The 17804-nt window shown below is 46.9% G+C and overlaps 1 protein-coding gene across 1 annotated transcript in view; it reads left to right on the top strand.

Annotated features, from left to right (window-relative positions):
- The window catches only part of LOC144484291 (NACHT, LRR and PYD domains-containing protein 3-like), a 100435-nt gene that overhangs the window by 22725 nt on the left and 59906 nt on the right, over window positions 1-17804 (top strand). The window contains exons 4-8 of the mRNA XM_078202819.1: window positions 1808-1891; window positions 7326-7409; window positions 9584-9658; window positions 13782-13865; window positions 16886-16969. Coding sequence (XP_078058945.1) covers window positions 1808-1891; window positions 7326-7409; window positions 9584-9658; window positions 13782-13865; window positions 16886-16969 — 411 coding nt within the window. The remainder of the gene's footprint in view (window positions 1-1807; window positions 1892-7325; window positions 7410-9583; window positions 9659-13781; window positions 13866-16885; window positions 16970-17804) is intronic.

Below are 17804 nucleotides of genomic sequence, written 5' to 3'. Positions count from 1 at the left end.
GCAGCACCATTTAAACAGCGAGTTAAGATTCCAGCTGATACCACTGGACAAGTCAAATCTCAGGATCGAACCTGGCTTAATTGGTCCTTACTTTTATTATTTCTGTAGTGTTCGGATGTTTACTTTGGATGGCAACTACTGAACTGAGCCACTGACTCCATCCTCCCCGGGTTACACACTGTCTGATCTCACTGACTCCATCCTCCCCGGGTTACACAGTGCCTGATCTCACTGACTCCATCCTCCCCGGGTTACACACTGCCTGATCTCACTGACTCCATCCTCCCCGGGTTACACACTGTCTGATCTCACTGACTCCATCCTCCCCGGGTTACACACTGTCTGATCTCACTGACTCCATCCTCCCCGGGTTACACACTGTCTGATCTCACTGACTCCATCCTCCCCGGGTTACACACTGTCTGATCTCACTGACTCCATCCTCCCCGGGTTCCACACTGTCTGATCTCACTGACTCCATCCTCCCCGGGTTACACACTGTCTGATCTCACTGACTCCATCCTCCCCGGGTTACACACTGTCTGATCTCACTGACTCCATCCTCCTGTAGCTTTATACCCTCAAACCCAAATTTTCCATTCACTTTCACCTTGAAGTAAATCACAGTCGGGCTTTGCACAATCGTACCCATAGCAAAGCGGACACATTCTTTCAATGACCTTAATGATCCTTTGACAGGGTCCCTCATGGCAGACTGGTGCAGGTGTCAGATAGACATCGATCTGTGCACCTGGAAGCGTGCAGTGTCTGTAATACTCATCCAGCTCTTCTCCAGATGGCACAATGGATAGATTTGATTGGGAATTGCACCCGCACTGTGAGTTTACCAAACAGATGTCCTTTGGAAACTGAGACCGGTTATTAATTGCGCAACAGATTACTTTGCTAATCTGATAATTGGAATCTATCCAACACACAGAGGTCTTTGCACGTGCAAGTGTCTGAATGAAGCAAAAAGCTCTTCTCCAGATGACACAATGGATAGATTTGATAGGGAATTGAGCCTGGACTGTTAGTTTACCAGACAAAGAAGTCCTCAGGAAACTGAAACTACTTATTAATAATTGGGAGTAAAACTATGTTTGGTTCCAGGAGAGATGCTGCATTTTGTGAGGTAAATATTTCTAGTGGCTGGGTAGAAAGAGGGAAGTGTGTGAACATCTGGAGTGACATCAGCGTCACAGGTGAGGGAGTTCCTGAGTACTGGAATTGTCCTATAGATAGCTGGTATTGGGAACTGCCTATATTGAGCTCAAACAACTCAGCTTCTTGTCTGGAACTGAGCATAATTTAAATTATAATTATTAATAACTGGTTATTGAGGACTGACAGGGAATGACAGCGGTCTCTACCTGTGATGCTGGTGAAAGAAAGCCAAGCCCAATGGAGAAAGAACATTTGCAGATTGCCTGGGCTTGCCTGGACGCGTTTCAAATCAGAATACACAGGTCGAGTAAAAATGAACGACTGGAGATCTGGAACAAAAACAGAAAATGCTGGAAAAACTCAGTAGCTGTGGCAGCATCGTGGAGAGAGAAACAGAGATAACATTGGGATTCGAACCAAGAGTCATCGTGGACTCAACATATTTACTTTGTTTTCTTTCATTCAGATGCTGCCAGACCTGCTGGGATTTTCCAGCACCTCTTTATATTTCAAGAATTGAACAGAATTAGCAGTGACTCCGTGTCGCAAATAAATATCCTGAAATATTACATGTAAAGTGTATGGCTGTAATGAGGTGTTTCTCGGTGCAATTTTATGTGGAAACTTGTATTTGTTACAGGGTGTCAGAATATGAGATCGTCTAACACCACCGTGGCTGTAGGATCAGATGCAACATCTTCAACAAGAGTTAAAATGGATGCGGGTAGGTTCAGAAAATAATTAAAATCGTAATTTCATACAGGACAAAGTTCCCGATTTTGAGCAAGAATCAACGGTTCAAATACAAAGTTAAAAGAGAACAGGGTCTGAGCAGGAAGAGGAATTGAGTGACCATCTAGAGGTTCATCCCAGTCACAGATGTAGGGAGCTCATGAGCTCTGGCACTGTCCAATAGATAGCTGGGGGCTATAAGGTGAATCCAGACAGTGACGAAACCAGAAAATCCCACTCGAGATCAACAGACCTTTCCATGATCTGCCCCTCCCCCGCTCTGATTCTCCTGCCATGTGGGACGGTAAAATACACCCCAACAAACCGCAGCACGGTTTAAACAGTGAGTTAAGATTCCAGCTGATACCACTGGACAAGTCAAATCTCAGGATCGAACCTGGCTCAATTGATCCTCACTTTTATTATTTCTGTAGTGTTCGGATGTTTACTTTGGATGGCAACTACTGAACTGAGCCACTGACTCCATCCTCCCCGGGTTACACACTGTCTGATCTCACTGACTCCATCCTCCCCGGGTTACACACTGTCTGATCTCACTGACTCCATCCCCCCCGGGTTACACACTGTCTGATCTCACTGACTCCATCCTCCCCGGGTTACACACTGTCTGATCTCACTGACTCCATCCTCCCCGGGTTACACACTGTCTGATCTCACTGACTCCATCCTCCCCGGGTTACACACTGTCTGATCTCACTGACCCCATCCTCCCCGGGTTACACACTGTCTGATCTCACTGACTCCATCCTCCCCGGGTTACACACTGTCTGATCTCACTGACTCCATCAAAGAAAATTACAGCACAGGAACAGGTCCTTAGGTCCTCTTAGACTGACCATGCCGCCCGAATTAACTAAAATCCCCAACCCTTCCAGTGACCCAATCCCTCTATTCCCATCCTATTTATGTATTTGTCCAAATGCCCCTTGAAACTCACAATCGTATCTGCTTCGACTACCTCCCCTGGCAGTGAGTTCCAGACACCCACCACCCTCAGTGTAAAAAAACTTGCCTCGTACATCTCCTTTAAGTCTTGCCCTTCGCACCTTCAACCTATGCTCCCTAATAATTGACTCTTCCACCCTGGGAAGCAGCTTCTGACTATCCACTCTGTCCATGCCCCTCATAATCTTGTAGACTTCTATCATGTTGCCCCTCAACCTCCGTCGTTCCAGTGAGGACAAACCAAATTTCTCCAAACTCTCTTCATAGCTAATGCCCTCCATACCAGGCAACATCCTTTCTGTACCCTCTCCAAAGCCTCCAGATCCTTCTGGTAGTGTGACGACCAGTATTGAACACTATTTTTCCCAGCACAGCCTAACTAAGGTTCTATAAAGCTGCAACATGTCTTTCCAATTTTTAAACTCAGTGCCCCAACCGATGAAGGCAAGCGTGCCTTTGCCTTCTTGACTACTTTCTCCACCTGCATTGCCACTTTCAGTGATCTGTATCCCTGTACACCCAGATCCCTCTGCCTATCAATATTCTTAAGGGTTCTGTCATTTACTGTATATTTCCTATCTGTATTAGACCTTCCAAAATGCATTACCTCACGTATGTCTGGATTAAACTCTATCTGCCATCTCTCCGCCCAAGTCTCCAACGGATCTATATCCTGCTGTGTCCTTTGATGGTCATCATCGCTATCTGCAAATCCACCAACTTTTCTGTCGTCTACGAACTTACAAATCAATCTAGTTACATTTTCCTCCAAATCATTATATATATATATATTAGAAACAGCAAAGTTTCAAGCACTGATCCATGAGGAACGTCACTTGTCACAGGCCTCCATTCAGAAACACACCCTTCCACTTCTCCCCTCTGTCTTCTTTGACTGAGCCAGTTCTGTATCCACCTTGCCAGCTCACCCCTGGTCCCATGCGACTGCACCTGCACCAGTCGGCCATGGCCTTACTGAAGTCTATATAAATAACGTCCACTGCCCTACCCTCATCAATCATCTTCGACACTTCCTCAAAAAACTCGATGAAGTTAGTGAGACACGACCTCCCCTTCACAAAACCATGTTGCCTCTCGCTAATCGGTCCATCCTGCCTGGGTTACACACTGCCTGATCTCACTGACTCCATCCTCCCCGGGTTACACACTGTCTGATCTCACTGACTCCATCCTCCCCGGGTTACACACTGTCTGATCTCACTGACTCCATCCTCCCCGGGTTACACACTGCCTGATCTCACTGACTCCATCCTCCCCGGGTTACACACTGCCTGACCTCACTGACTCCATCCTCCCCGGGTTACACACTGTCTGATCTCACTGACTCCATCCTCCCCGGGTTACACACTGTCTGATCTCACTGACTCCATCCACCCCGGGTTACACGCTGTCTGATCTCACTGACTCCATCCTCCCCGTGTTACACACTGTCTGATCTCACTGACTCGATCCTCCCCGGGTAACACACTGTCTGATCTCACTGACCCCATCCTCCCCGGGTTTCACACTGTCTGATCTCACTGACTCCATCCTCCCCGGGTTACACACTGCCTGATCTCACTGACTCCATCCTCCCCGGGTTACACACTGTCTGATCTCACTGACTCCATCCTCCCCGGGTTACACACTGTCTGATCTCACTGACTCCATCCTCCCCGGGTTACACACTGCCTGATCTCACTGACTCCATCCTCCCCGGGTTACACACTGCCTGACCTCACTGACTCCATCCTCCCCGGGTTACACATTGTCTGATCTCACTGACTCCATCAAAGAAAATTACAGCACAGGAACAGGTCCTTAGGTCCTCTTAGCCTGACCATGCCGCCTGAATTAACTAAAATCCCCGACCCTTCCAGGGACCCTATCCCTCTATTCCCATCCTATTTATGTATTTGTCCAAATGCCCCTTGAAACTCACAATCGTATCTGCTTCGACTACCTCCCCCGGCAGTGAGTTCCAGACACCCACCACCCTCAGTGTAAAAAAACTTGCCTCGTACATCTCCTTTAAGTCTTGCCCATCGCACCTTAAACCTATGCTCCCTAATAATTGACTCTTCCACCCTGGGAAGCAGCTTCTGACTATCCACTCTGTCCATGCCCCTCTTAATCTTGTAGACTTCTATCAAGTCGCCCCTCAACCTCCGTCGTTCCAGTGAGGACAAACCAAATTTCTCCAAACTCTCTTCATAGCTAATGCCCTCCATACCAGGCAACATCCTTTCTGTACCCTCTCCAAAGCCTCCAGATCCTTCTGGTAGTGTGACGACCAGAATTGAACACTCTTTTTCCCAGCGCAGCCTAACTAAGGTTCGATAACGCTGCAACATGTCTTGCCAATTTTTAAGCTCAATGCCCCAACCGATGAAGGCAAGCGTGCCTTTGCCTTCTTGACTACCTTCTCCACCTGCATTGCCACTTTCAGTGACCTGTGTACCTGTACACCCAGTTCCCTCTGCCAATCAATAATCTTAAGGGTTCTGTCATTTACTGTATATTTCCTATCTGTATTACACCTTTCAAAATGCATTACCTCACATATGTCTGGATTAAACTCTATCTGCCATCTCTCCACCCAAGCCTCCAACCGATCTATATCCTGCTGTATCCTTTGATGGTCATCATCGCTATCCGCAAATCCACCAACTTTTCTGTCGTCCACGAACTTACAAATCAATCGAGTTACATTTTCCTCCAAATATATTAGGAACAGCAAAGGTTCAAGCACTGACCCATGAGGAAGGTTACTTGACACAGGCCTCCATTCAGAAACACACCCTTCCACTTCTACCCTCTGTCTTCTTTGACTGAGCCAGTTCTGTATCCACCTTGCCAGCTCACCCCTGGTCCCATGCGACTTCACCTGCACCAGTCTGCCATGATGGACCTTGTCAAAGGCCTCACTGAAGTCTATATAAACAACATCCACTGCCCTACCCTCATCAATCATCTTCACAACTTCCTCAAAAAACTCGATGAAGTTAGTGAGACATGACCTCCCCTTCACAAAACCATGTTGCCTCTCGCTAATCTGTCCACTCTCCCCGGGGTACACACTGTCTGACCTCACTGACTCCATCCTCCCCGGGTTACATACTGTCTGATCTCACTGACTCCATCCTCCCCGGATTACACACCGTCTGATCTCACTGACTCCATCCTCCCCGGGTTACACACTGTCTGATCTCACTGACTCCATCCTCCTGTAGCTTTATACCCCCAAACCCAAATTTTCCATTCACTTTCACCTTGATGTAAATCACAGTCGGGCTTTGCACAATCGTACCCATAGCAAAGCGGGCACATTCTTTCAATGATCTTAATGATCCTTTGACAGGGTCCCTCATGGCAGACTGGTGCAGGTGTCAGATAGACACCGATCTTTGCACCTGGAAGCGTGCAGTGTCTGTAATAATCAATGAGCTCTTCTCCAGATGACACAATGGATAGATTTGATAGAGAGGGAATTGCACCCGCACTGTGAGTTTACCTAACAAACAGGTCCTTTGGAAACTGAGACCGGTTATTAATTGCGCAACAGATTACTTTGCTAATCTGATAATTAGAATCTATCCGACACAGAGGTCTTTGCACGTGCAAGTGTCTGAATGAAGCAAAAAGCTCTTCTCCAGATGACTCAATGGATAGATTTGATAGGGTATTGAGCCTGGCCTGTTAGTTTACCAGACAAAGAAGTCCTGAGGAAACTGAAACTACTTATTAATAATTGGAAGTCAAACTATGTTTGGTTCCAGGAGAGATGCTGCATTTTGTGAGGTAAATATTTCTAGTGGCTGGGTAGAAAGAGGGAAGTGAGTGACATCAGCGTCACGGGTGAGGGAGTTCCTGAGTACTGGAATTGTCCTATAGATAGCTGGGATTGGGAACTGCCTATATTGCGCTCAAACAATTTAGCTTCTTGTCTGGAACTGAGCATAATTTAAATTATAATTATTAATAACTGGTTATTGAGGACTGACAGGGAATGTCAGCGGTCTCTACCTGTGATGCTGCTGAAAGAAAGCCAAGCCCAAAGGCAAAATAACATTTGCAGATTGCCTGGGCTTGCCTGGACGCGTTTCAAATCAGAATACAAAGGTCGAGTAAAAATGAACTAGTGGCGATCTGGAACAAAAACAGAAAATGCTGGAAAAACTCAGTAGCTGTGGCAGCATCGTGGAGAGAGAAACAGAGATAACATTGGGGATCGAACCAAGAGTCATCGTGGACTCAACATGTTTACTCTGTTTTCTTTCCGTCAGATGCAGCCGGACCTGTTGGGATTTTCCAGCACCTCTTTATATTTCAAGAATTGAACAGAATTAGCAGTGACTCCGTGTCGCAAATAAATTTCCTGAAATATTACATGTAAAATGTATGGCTGTAATGAGGTGTTTCTCGGTGCAATTTTACATGGAAACTTGTATTTATTACAGAGTGTCAGAATACGGGATCGTCTAACACCACCGTGGCTGAAGGATCAGATCCAACATCTTCAACAAGAGTGAAAATGGATCCGGGTAGGTTCAGAAAATAATTAAAATCGTAATTTCTTACAGGACAAAGTTCCAGATTTTGAGCAAGAATCAACGGTTCAAATACAAAGTTAAAAGAGAACAGGGTCTGAGTAGGAAGAGGAATTGAGTGACCATCGAGAGGTTCATCCCAGTCACAGATGTAGGGAGCTCATGAGCTCTGGTACTGTCCAATAGGTAGCTGGGGGCTATAAGGTGAATCCAGACAGTGACGAAACCAGAAAATCCCACTCGAGATCAACAGACCTTTCCATGATCTGCCCCTCCCCCGCTCTGATTCTCCTGCCATGTGGGACGGTAAAATACACCTCAACAAACTGCAGCACGGTTTAAACAGTGAGTTAAAATTCCAGCTGATACCACTGGACAAGTCAAATCTCAGGATCGAACCTGGCTTAATTGGTCCTAACTTTTATTATTCATGTAGTGTTCGGATGTTTACTTTGGATGGCAACGACTGAACTGAGCCACTGAGTCCATCCTCCCTGGGTTACACACTGTCTGATCTCACTGACTCCATCCTCCCCGGGTTACACACTGTCTGATCTCACTGACTCCATCCTCCCCGGGTTACACACTGTCTGATCTCCCTGACTCCATCCTCCCCGGGTTACACACTGTCTGATCTCACTGACTCCATCCTCCCCGGGTTACACACTGTCTGATCTCACTGACTCCATCCTCCCCGGGTTACACACTGTCTGATCTCACTGACCCCATCCTCCCCGGGTTACACACTGTCTGATCTCACTGACTCCATCCTCCCCGGGTTACACACTGTCTGATCTCACTGACTCCATCCTCCCCGGGTTACACACTGTCTGATCTCACTGACTCCATCTTCCCCGGGTTACACACTGTCTGATCTCACTGACTCCATCCTCTCTGGGTTACACACTGTCTGATCTCACTGACTCCATCCTCCTGTAGCTTTATACCCCCAAACCCAAATTTTCCATTCACTTTCACCTTGAAGTAAATCACAGTCGGGCTTTGCACAATCGTACCCATCGCAAAGCGGACACATTCTTTCAATGATCTTAATGATCCTTTGACTGGGTCCCTCATGGCAGACTGGTGCAGGTGTCAGATAGACACCGATCTTTGCACCTGGAAGCGTGCAGTGTCTGTGATACTCATCCAGCTCTTCTCCAGATGACACAATGGATAGATTTGATAGAGAGGGAATTGCACCCGCACTGTGAGTTTACCAAACAAGGAGGTCCTTTGGAAACTGAGACCGGTTATTAATTGTGCAACATATTACTTTGCTAATCTGATAATTAGCATCTATCCAACACACAGAGGTCTTTGCACGTGCAAGTTTCTGAATGAAGCAAAAAGCTCTTCTCCAGATGACTCAATGGATAGATTTGATAGGGAATTGAGCCTGGACTGTTAGTTTACCAGACAAAGAAGTCCTGAGGAAACTGAAACTACTTATTAATAATTGGGAGTAAAACTACGTTTGGTTCCAGGAGAGATGCTGCATTTTGTGAGGTAAATATTTCTAGTGGCTGGGTAGAAAGAGGGAAGTGAGTGACATCAGCGTCACGGGTGAGGGAGTTCCTGAGTACTGGAATTGTCCTATAGATAGCTGGTATTGGGAACTGCCTATATTGAGCTCAAACAACTTAGCTTCTTGTCTGGAACTGAGCATAATTTAAATTATAATTATTAATAACTGGTTATTGAGGACTGACAGGGAATGTCAGCGGTCTCTACCTGTGATGCTGCTGAAAGAAAGCCAAGCCCAAAGGCAAAATAACATTTTCAGATTGCCTGGGCTTGCCTGGACGCGTTTCAAATCAGAATACACAGGTCGAGTAAAAATGAACTACTGGCGATCTGGAACAAAAACAGAAAATGCTGGAAAAACTCAGTAGCTGTGGCAGCATCGTGGAGAGAGAAACAGAGATAACATTGGGGTTCGAACCAAGAGTCATCGTGGACTCAACATGTTTACTCTGTTTTCTTTCATTCAGATGCTGCCAGACCTGCTGGGATTTTCCAGCACCTCTTTATATTTCGAAAATTGAACAGAATTAGCAGTGACTCCGCGTCGCAAATAAATTTCCTGAAATATTACATGTAAAATGTATGGCTGTTATGAGTAGTTTCTCGGTGGAATTTTATGTGGAAAATTGTATTTGTTATAGGGTGTCAGAATATGGGATCGTCTAACACCACTATGGCAGATCCAACATCTTCAACAAGAGTGAAAATGGATGCAGGTAGGTTCAGAAAATAAATAAAATCCTAATTTCATACGGGACAAAGTTCCAGATTTTGAGCAAGAATCAATGGTTCAAATACAAAGTTAAATGAGAACAGGGTCTGAGCAGGAAGAGGAATTGAGTGACCATCGAGAGGTTCATCCCAGTCACAGATGTAGGGAGCTCATGAGCTCTGGTACTGTCCAATAGATAGCTGGGGGCTATAAGGTGAATCTGGACAGTGACGAAACCAGAAAATCCCACTCGAGATCAACGGACCTTTCCATGATCTGCCCCTCCCCCGCTCTGATTCTCCTGCCATGTGGGACGGTAAAATACACCCCAACAAACTGCAGCACGGTTTAAACAGTGAGTTAAGATTCCAGCTGATCCCACTGGACAAGTCAAATCTCAGGATCGAACCTGGCTTAATTGGTCCTTACTTTTATTATTTCTGAAGTGTTCGGATGTTTACTTTGGATGGCAACTACTGAACTGAGCCACTGACTCCATCCTCCCCGGGTTACACACTGTTTGATCTCACTGACTCCCTCCCCGGGTTACACACTGCCTGATCTCACTGACTCCATCCTCCCCGGGTTACACACTGTTTGATCTCACTGACTCCATCCTCCCCGGGTTACACACTGTCTGATCTCACTGACTCCATCCTCCCCGGGTTACACACTGCCTGATCTCACTGACTCCATCCTCCCCGGGTTACACACTGTCTGATCTCACTGACTCCATCCTCCCCGGGTTACACACTGTCTGATCTCACTGACTCCATCCTCCCCGGGTTACACACTGTCTGATCTCACTGACACCATCCTCCCCGGGTTACACACTGTCTGACCTCACTGACTCCATCCTCCCCGGGTTACACACTGTCTGATCTCACTGACTCCATCCTCCCCGGGTTACACACTGTCTGATCTCACTGACTCCATCCTCCCCGGGTTACACACTGTCTGATCTCACTGACTCCATCCTCCCCGGGTTACACACTGCCTGATCTCACTGACTCCATCCTCCCCGGGTTACACACTGTCTGATCTCACTGACTCCATCCTCCCCGGGTTACACACTGTCTGTTCTCACTGACTCCTTCCTCCCCGGGTTACACACTGTCTGGTCTCACTGCCTCCATCCTCCCCGGGTTACACACTGTCTGATCTCACTGCCTCCATCCTCCCCGGGTTACACACTGTCTGATCTCACTGACTCCATCCTCCCCGGGTTACACACTGTCTGATCTCACTGACTCCATCCTCCCCGGGTTACACACTGTCTGATCTCACTGCCTCCATCCTCCCCGGGTTACACACTGTCTGATCTCACTGACTTCATCCTCACCGGGTTACACACTGTCTGATCTCACTGCCTCCATCCTCCCCGGGTTACACACTGTCTGATCTCACTGACTCCATCCTCCCCGGGTTACACACTGTCTGATCTCACTGACTCCATCCTCCCCGGGTTACACACTGTCTGGTCTCACTGACTCCATCAAAGAAAATTACAGCACAGGAACAGGTCCGTAGGTCATCTTAGCCTGACCATGCCGCCCGGATTAACTAAAATCCCCAACCCTTCCAGGGACCCTATCCCTCTATTCCCATCCTATTTATGTATTTGTCCAAATGCCCCTTGAAACTCACAATCGTATCTGCTTCGACTACCTCCCCCGGCAGTGAGTTCCAGACACCCACCACCCTCAGTGTAAAAAAACTTGCCTCGTACATCTCCTTTAAGTCTTGCCCTTCGCACCTTAAACCTATGCTCCCTAATAATAGACTCTTCCACCCTGGGAAGCAGCTTCTGACTATCCACTCTGTCCATGCCCCTCATAATCTTGGAGACTTCTATCAAGTTGCCCCTCAACCTCCGTCGTTCCAGTGAGGACAAACCAAGTTTCTCCAAACTCTCTTCATAGCTAATGCCCTCCATACCAGGCAACATCCTTTCTGTACCCTCTCCAAAGCCTCCAGATCCTTCTGGTAGTGTGACGACCAGTATTGAACACTCTTTTTCCCAGCGCAGCCTAACTAAGGTTCGATAAAGCTGCAACATGTCTTGCCAATTTTTAAGCTCAATGCCCCAACCGATGAAGGCAAGCGTGCCTTTGCCTTCTTGACTACTTTCTCCACCTGCATTGCCACTTTCAGTGACCTGTATCCCTGTACACCCAGTTCCCTCTGCCAATCAATAATCTTAAGGGTTCTGTCATTTACTGTATATTTCCTATCTGTATTACACCTTACAAAATGCATTACCTCACATATGTCTGGATTAAACTCTATCTGCCATCTCTCCACCCAAGCCTCCAACCGATCGATATCCTGCTGTATCCTTTGATGGTCATCATCGCTATCCGCAAATCCACCAACTTTTCTGTCGTCCACGAACTTACAAATCAATCGAGTTACATTTTCCTCCAAATATATTTAGGAACAGCAAAGGTTCAAGCACTGATCCATGAGGAACGTTACTTGTCACAGGCCTCCATTCAGAAACACACCCTTCCACTTCTACCCTCTGTCTTCTTTGACTGAGCCAGTTCTGTATCCACCTTGCCAGCTCACCCCTGGTCCCATGCGACTTCACCTGCACCAGTCTGCCATGATGGACCTTGTCAAAGGCCTTACTGAAGTCTATATAAACAACATCCACTGCCCTACCCTCATCAATCATCTTCACAACTTCCTCAAAAAACTCGATGAAGTTAGTGAGACATGACCTCCCCTTCACAAAACCATGTTGCCTCTCGCTAATCTGTCCACTCTCCCCGGGGTACACACTGTCTGACCTCACTGACTCCATCCTCCCCGGGTTACACACTGTCTGATCTCACTGACTCCATCCTCCCCGGGTTACACACTGTCTGATCTCACTGACTCCATCCTCCTATAGGTTTATACCCCCAAACCCAAATTTTCCATTCACTTTCACCTTGAAGTAAATCACAGTCGGGCTTTGCACAATCGTACCCATAGCAAAGCGGGCACATTCTTTCAATGATCTTAATGATCCTTTGACAGGGTCCCTCATGACAGACTGGTGCAGGTGTCAGATAGACACCGATCTTTGCACCTGGAAGCGTGCAGTGTCTGTAATAATCAATGAGCTCTTCTCCAGATGACACAATGGATAGATTTGATAGAGAGGGAATTGCACCCGCACTGTGAGTTTGCCAAACAAACAGGTCCTTTGGAAACTGAGACCGGTTATTAATTGCGCAACAGATTACTTTGCTAATCTGATAATTAGAATCTATCCGACACACAGAGGTCTTTGCACGTGCAAGTGTCTGAATGAAGCAAAAAGCTCTTCTCCAGATGACTCAATGGATAGATTTGATAGGGAATTGAGCCTGGACTGTTAGTTTACCAGACAAAGAAGTCCTGAGGAAACTGAAACTACTTATTAATAATTGGAAGTAAAACTATGTTTGGTTCCAGGAGAGATGCTGCATTTTGTGAGGTAAATATTTCTCGTGGCTGGGTAGAAAGAGGGAAGTGAGTGACATCAGCGTCACGGGTGAGGGAGTTCCTGAGTACTGGAATTGTCCTATAGATAGCGGGTATTGGGAACTGCCTATATTGAGCTCAAACAACTCAGCATCTTGTCTGGAACTGAGCATAATTTAAATTATAATTATTAATAACTGGTTATTGAGGACTGACAGGGAATGTCAGCGGTCTCCACCTGTGATGCTGCTGAAAGAAAGCCAAGCCCAATGGAGAAAGAACATTTGCAGATTGCCTGGGCTTGCCTGGACGCGTTTCAAATCTGAATACACAGGTCGAGTAAAAATGAAATACTGGCGATCTGGAACAAAAACAGAAAATGCTGGAAAAACTCAGTAGCTGTGGCAGCATCGTGGAGAGAGAAACAGAGATAACATTGGGGTTCGAACCAAGAGCCATCGTGGACTCAACATGTTTACTCTGTTTTCTTTCCGTCAGATGCTGCCAGACCTGCTGGGATTTTCCAGCACCTCTTTATATTTCAAGAATTGAACAGAATTAGCAGTGACTCCGTGTCGCAAATAAATTTCCTGAAATATTACATGTAAAAGGTATGGCTGTAATGAGGTGTTTCTCGGTGCAATTTTACATGGAAAATTGTATTATTACAGAGTGTCAGAATATGGGATCGTCTAACACCACCGTGGCTGAAGGATCAGATCCAACATCTTCAACAAGAGTGAAAATGGATGCGGGTAGGTTCAGAAAATAATTAAAATCGTAATTTCATACAGGACAAAGTTCCAGATTTTGAGCAAGAATCAACGGTTCAAATACAAAGTTAAAAGAGAACAGGGTCTGAGTAGGAAGAGGAATTGAGTGACCATCGAGAGGTTCATCCCAGTCACAGATGGAGGGAGCTCATGAGCTCTGGTACTGTCCAATCGATAGCTGGGGGCTGTAAGGTGAATCCAGACAGTGACGAAACCAGAAAATCCCACTCGAGATCAACGGACCTTTCCATGATCTGCCCCTCCCCCGCTCTGATTCTCCTGCCATGTGGGACGGTAAAATACACCCCAACAAACTGCAGCACGGTTTAAACAGTGAGTTAAGATTCCAGCTGATACCACTGGACAAGTCAAATCTCAGGATCGAACCTGGCTTAATTGATCCTAACTTTTATTATTCATGTAGTGTTCGGATGTTTACTTTGGATGGCAACTACTGAACTGAGCCACTGACTCCATCCTCCCCGGGTTACACACTGTCTGATCTCACTGACTCCATCCTCCCCGGGTTACACACTGTCTGATCTCACTGACCCCATCCTCCCCGGGTTACACACTGTCTGATCTCACTGACTCCATCCTCCCCGGGTTACACACTGTCTTATCTCACTGACTCCATCCTCCCCGGGTTACACACTGTCTGATCTCACTGACTCCATCCTCCCCGGGTTACACACTGTCTGATCTCACTGACTCCATCCCCGGGTTACACACTGTCTGATCTCACTGACCCCATCCTCCCCGGGTTACACACTGTCTGATCTCACTGACTCCATCCTCCCCGGGTTACACACTGTCTGATCTCACTGACTCCATCCCCGGGTTACACACTGTCTGATCTCACTGACCCCATCCTCCCCGGGTTACACACTGTCTGATCTCACTGACTCCATCCTCCCCGGGTTACACACTGTCTGATCTCACTGACTCCATCCTCCCCGGGTTACACACTGTCTAATCTCACTGACTCCATCCTCCCCGGGTTACACACTGCCTGATCTCACTGACTCCATCCTCCCCGGGTTACACACTGTCTGATCTCACTGACTCCATCCTCCCCGGGTTACACACTGTCTAATCTCACTGACTCCATCGTCCCCGGGTTACACACTGTCTGATCTCACTGACTCCATCCTCCCCGGGTTACACACTGTCTGATCTCACTGACTCCATCCTCCCCGGGTTACACACTGTCTGATCTCACTGACTCCATCCTCCCCGGGTTACACACTGTCTGATCTCACTGACCCCATCCTCCCCGGGTTACACACTGTCTGATCTCACTGACCCCATCATCCCCGGGTTACACACTGTCTGATCTCACTGACTCCATCCTCCCCGGGTTACACACTGTCTGATCTCACTGACCCCATCCTCCCCGGGTTACACACTGTCTGATCTCACTGACTCCATCCTCCCCGGGTTACACACTGTCTGATCTCACTGAGCCCATCCTCCCTGGGTTACACACTGTCTGATCTCACTGACCCCATCCTCCCCGGGTTACACACTGTCTGATTTCACTGACTCCATCCTCCCCGGGTTACACACTGTCTGATCTCACTGACTCCATCCTCCCCGGGTTACACACTGTCAGATCTCACTGACTCCATCCTCCCCGGGTTACACACTGTCTGATCTCACTGACTCCATCCTCCCCGGGTTACACACTGTCTGATCTCACTGACTCCATCCTCCCCGGGTTACACATTGTCTGATCTCACTGACTCCATCCTCCTGTAGCTTTATACCCTCAAACCCAAATTTTCCATTCACTTTCACCTTGAAGTAAATCACAGTCGGGCTTTGCACAATCGTACCCATAGCAAAGCGGACACATTCTTTCAATGATCTTAATGATCCTTTGACTGGGTCCCTCATGGCAGACTGGTGCAGGTGTCAGATAGACATCGATCTGTGCACCTGGAAGCGTGCAGTGTCTGTGATACTCATCCAGCTCTTCTCCAGATGACACAATGGATAGATTTGATAGGGAATTGCACCCGCACTGTGAGTTTACCAAACAAACAGGTCCTTTGGAAACTGCGACCGGTTATTAATTGCGCAACAGATTACTTTGCTAATCTGATAATTGGAATCTATCCGACACACAGAGGTCTTTGCACGTGCAAGTGTCTGAATGAAGCAAAAAGCTCTTCTCCAGATGACACAATGGATAGATTTGATAGGGAATTGAGCCTGGACTGTTAGTTTACCAGACAAAGAAGTCCTGAGGAAACTGAAACTACTTATTAATAATTGGAAGTAAAACTATGTTTGGTTCCAGGAGAGATGCTGCATTTTGTGAGGTAAATATTTCTAGTGGCTGGGTAGAAAGAGGAAAGTGAGTGACCATCTGGAGTGACATCAGCGTCACAGGTGAGGGAGTTCCTGAGTACTGGAATTGTCCTATAGATAGCTGGTATTGGGAACTGCCTCTATTGAGCTCAAACAACTCAGCATCTTGTCTGGAACTGAGCATAATTTAAATTATAATTATTAATAACTGGTTATTGAGGACTGACAGGGAATGTCAGCGGTCTCTACCTGTGATGCTGCTGAAAGAAAGCCAAGCCCAATGGAGAAAGAACATTTGCAGATTGCCTGGGCTTGCCTGGACGCGTTTCAAATCAGAATACACAGGTCGAGTAAGAATGAAATACTGGCGATCTGGAACAAAAACAGAAAATGCTGGAAAAACTCAGTAGCTGTGGCAGCATCGTGGAGAGAGAAACAGAGATAACATTGGGGTTCGAACCAAGAGTCATCGTGGACTCAACATGTTTACTCTGTTTTCTTTCCCTCAGATGCTGCCAGACCTGCTGGGATTTTCCAGCACCTTCTCTTTATATTTCAAGAATTGAACAGAATTAGCAGTGACTCCACGTCACAGATAAATTTCCTGAAATATTACATGTAAAATGTATGGCTGTAATGAGGTGTTTCTCGGTGCAATTTTATGTGGAAAATTGTATTTGTTACAGGGTGTCAGAATACGGGATCGTCTAACACCACCGGGGCTGAAGGATCAGATCCAACATCTTCAACAAGAGTGAAAATGGATGCGGGTAGGTTCAGAAAATAATTAAAATCGTAATTTCATACAGGACAAAGTTCCAGATTTTGAGCAAGAATCAACGGTTCAAATACAAAGTTAAAAGAGAACAGGGCCTGAGTAGGAAGAGGAATTGAGTGACCATCGAGAGGTTCATCCCAGTCACAGATGTAGGGAGCTCATGAGCTCTGGTACTGTCCAATAGATAGCTGGGGGCTATAAGGTGAATCCAGACAGTGACGAAACCAGAAAATCCCACTCGAGATCAACGGACCTTTCCATGATCTGCCCCTCCCCCGCTCTGATTCTCCTGCCATGTGGGACGGTAAAATACACCCCAACAAACAGCAGCACGGTTTAAACAGTGAGTTAAGATTCCAGCTGATCCCACTGGACAAGTCAAATCTCAGAATCGAACCTGGCTTAATTGATCCTAACTTTTATTATTTATGTAGTGTTCGGATGTTTACTTTGGATGGCAACGACTGAACTGAGCCACTGACCCCATCCTCCCCGGGTTACACACTGTCTGATCTCACTGACTCCATCCTGCCCGGGTTACACACTGTCTGATCTCCCTGACTCCATCCTCCCCGGGTTACACACTGTCTGATCTCACTGACTCCATCCTCCCCGGGTTACACACTGTCTGATCTCACTGACTCCATCCTCCCCGGGTTACACACTGTCTGATCTCACTGACTCCATCCTCCCCGGGTTACACACTGTCTGATCTCACTGACTCCCTCCCCGGGTTACACACTGTCTGATCTCACTGACTCCATCCTCCCCGGATTACACACTGTCTGATCTCACTGACCCCATCCTCCCCGGGTTACACACTGTCT

The sequence above is a fragment of the Mustelus asterias genome, unplaced genomic scaffold (assembly GCF_964213995.1).
Source record: "Mustelus asterias unplaced genomic scaffold, sMusAst1.hap1.1 HAP1_SCAFFOLD_98, whole genome shotgun sequence".
In the NCBI taxonomy this organism is placed as follows: Eukaryota; Metazoa; Chordata; class Chondrichthyes; order Carcharhiniformes; family Triakidae; genus Mustelus; species Mustelus asterias.
This window is presented reverse-complemented; position numbering and strand designations above follow the sequence as displayed.